This window comes from Ursus maritimus, unplaced genomic scaffold (assembly GCF_017311325.1).
Source record: "Ursus maritimus isolate PB19 unplaced genomic scaffold, ASM1731132v1 scaffold_21, whole genome shotgun sequence".
Classification (NCBI taxonomy): domain Eukaryota; kingdom Metazoa; phylum Chordata; class Mammalia; order Carnivora; family Ursidae; genus Ursus; species Ursus maritimus.
In genome coordinates, this window is record NW_024424564.1 from 1 (window position 1) to 1,297 (window position 1,297).

At 45.1% G+C, this 1,297-nt stretch overlaps 1 protein-coding gene across 1 annotated transcript; it reads left to right on the forward strand.

Moving 5' to 3' along the window:
- The first annotated feature begins 97 nt into the window (after positions 1 to 97).
- On the forward strand, positions 98 to 1,036 carry LOC103656920 (olfactory receptor 6C4-like). The gene has a single exon (XM_008684338.1). It carries the CDS (start codon positions 98 to 100, stop codon positions 1,034 to 1,036), a length of 939 nt encoding a protein of 312 aa, XP_008682560.1.
- The last annotated feature ends 261 nt before the right edge of the window (positions 1,037 to 1,297 follow it).

A 1,297-nucleotide genomic window follows, 5' to 3' on the forward strand; every position in this document is an offset into this window, starting at 1 on the left:
AAAAGGCTTAGCTTCTCCTAAATGTTCCTGAGCTCCTCCTTTCATTCTCATCACTGACTTCTTTCCTTTGTACCTTTATAGGCAGCAAAGGTTAGCAATGAAAAACCAAACCTTTCTGACAGAATTCATTCTGCTGGGACTAACAGACACCCCAGAGGTCAAACCTGTAATCTTTATATTTCTCCTCCTCACCTACATATTCAGCATCATTGGAAACCTGACAATCATCACCCTTACACTACTGGACTCCCACCTCCAGACTCCCATGTATTTCTTCCTCCGGAATTTCTCCTTCTTAGAAATTTCCTTTACGACCACTTTTACTCCCAGGCTGCTGTTCAGCATCACAACTGGCAACAAGACCATCAGCTTTGCTGGCTGCTTGACTCAGTACTTCTTTGCCATCTTCTTCGGAGCCACGGAGTTTTACCTTCTGGCCGCCATGTCCTATGACCGCTACGTGGCCATCTGCAGACCCCTGCATTACCTGACCATCATGAGCAACAGAGTCTGCATCCAGCTGGTCCTCTGCTCTTGGTTGGCTGGATTTCTAATCATCGTATACCCAATCATCCTGACCACTCAGCTGGATTTCTGTGCCTCCAACGTGCTGAATCATTATTATTGTGACTATGGACCCCTCCTAGAAATATCTTGCTCAGACACAAGACTCCTGGAGCAGCTTGAATTTATCTTAGCAGTTGTGACTTTGGTGGTCACTCTGGTACTGGTGATTCTCTCCTACACAAACATCATCTGGACCATCCTCAAGATCCCCTCTGCTCAGCAAAGGATAAAGGCCTTTTCCACATGTTCTTCCCACATGAGTGTCATCTTCCTCTCTTATGGCAGCTGCATCTTCATGTACATAAAACCCTCAGCAAAAGAAGGAGTTACCTTCAATAAGGGAGTGGCTGTGCTCAATACCTCAGTTGCCCCTTTATTGAACCCATTTATTTACACTCTAAGGAATAAACAAGTAAAACAAGCTTTCAAGGATGTCACCAGAAAAATAGTGCATCTTTATTCATTTTAATGGCCTCAAAATCAATGGAAAATCTGAATGAAATTCATGAAGTTACTCCAACTGATAACTTGAGCTTCTGATACCTCTTTTAAAGTAATTGCTCACATCAATGGATTGTGAGTATGTATCAAAATTTAGTTTCAGGGGCGCCTGGGTGGCGCAGTCGTTAAGCGTCTGCCTTCAGCTCAGGGCGTGATCCCAGCGTTCTGGGATCGAGCCCCTCATCAGGCTTCTCCACTAGGAGCCTGCTTCTTCCTCTCCCACTCCCCC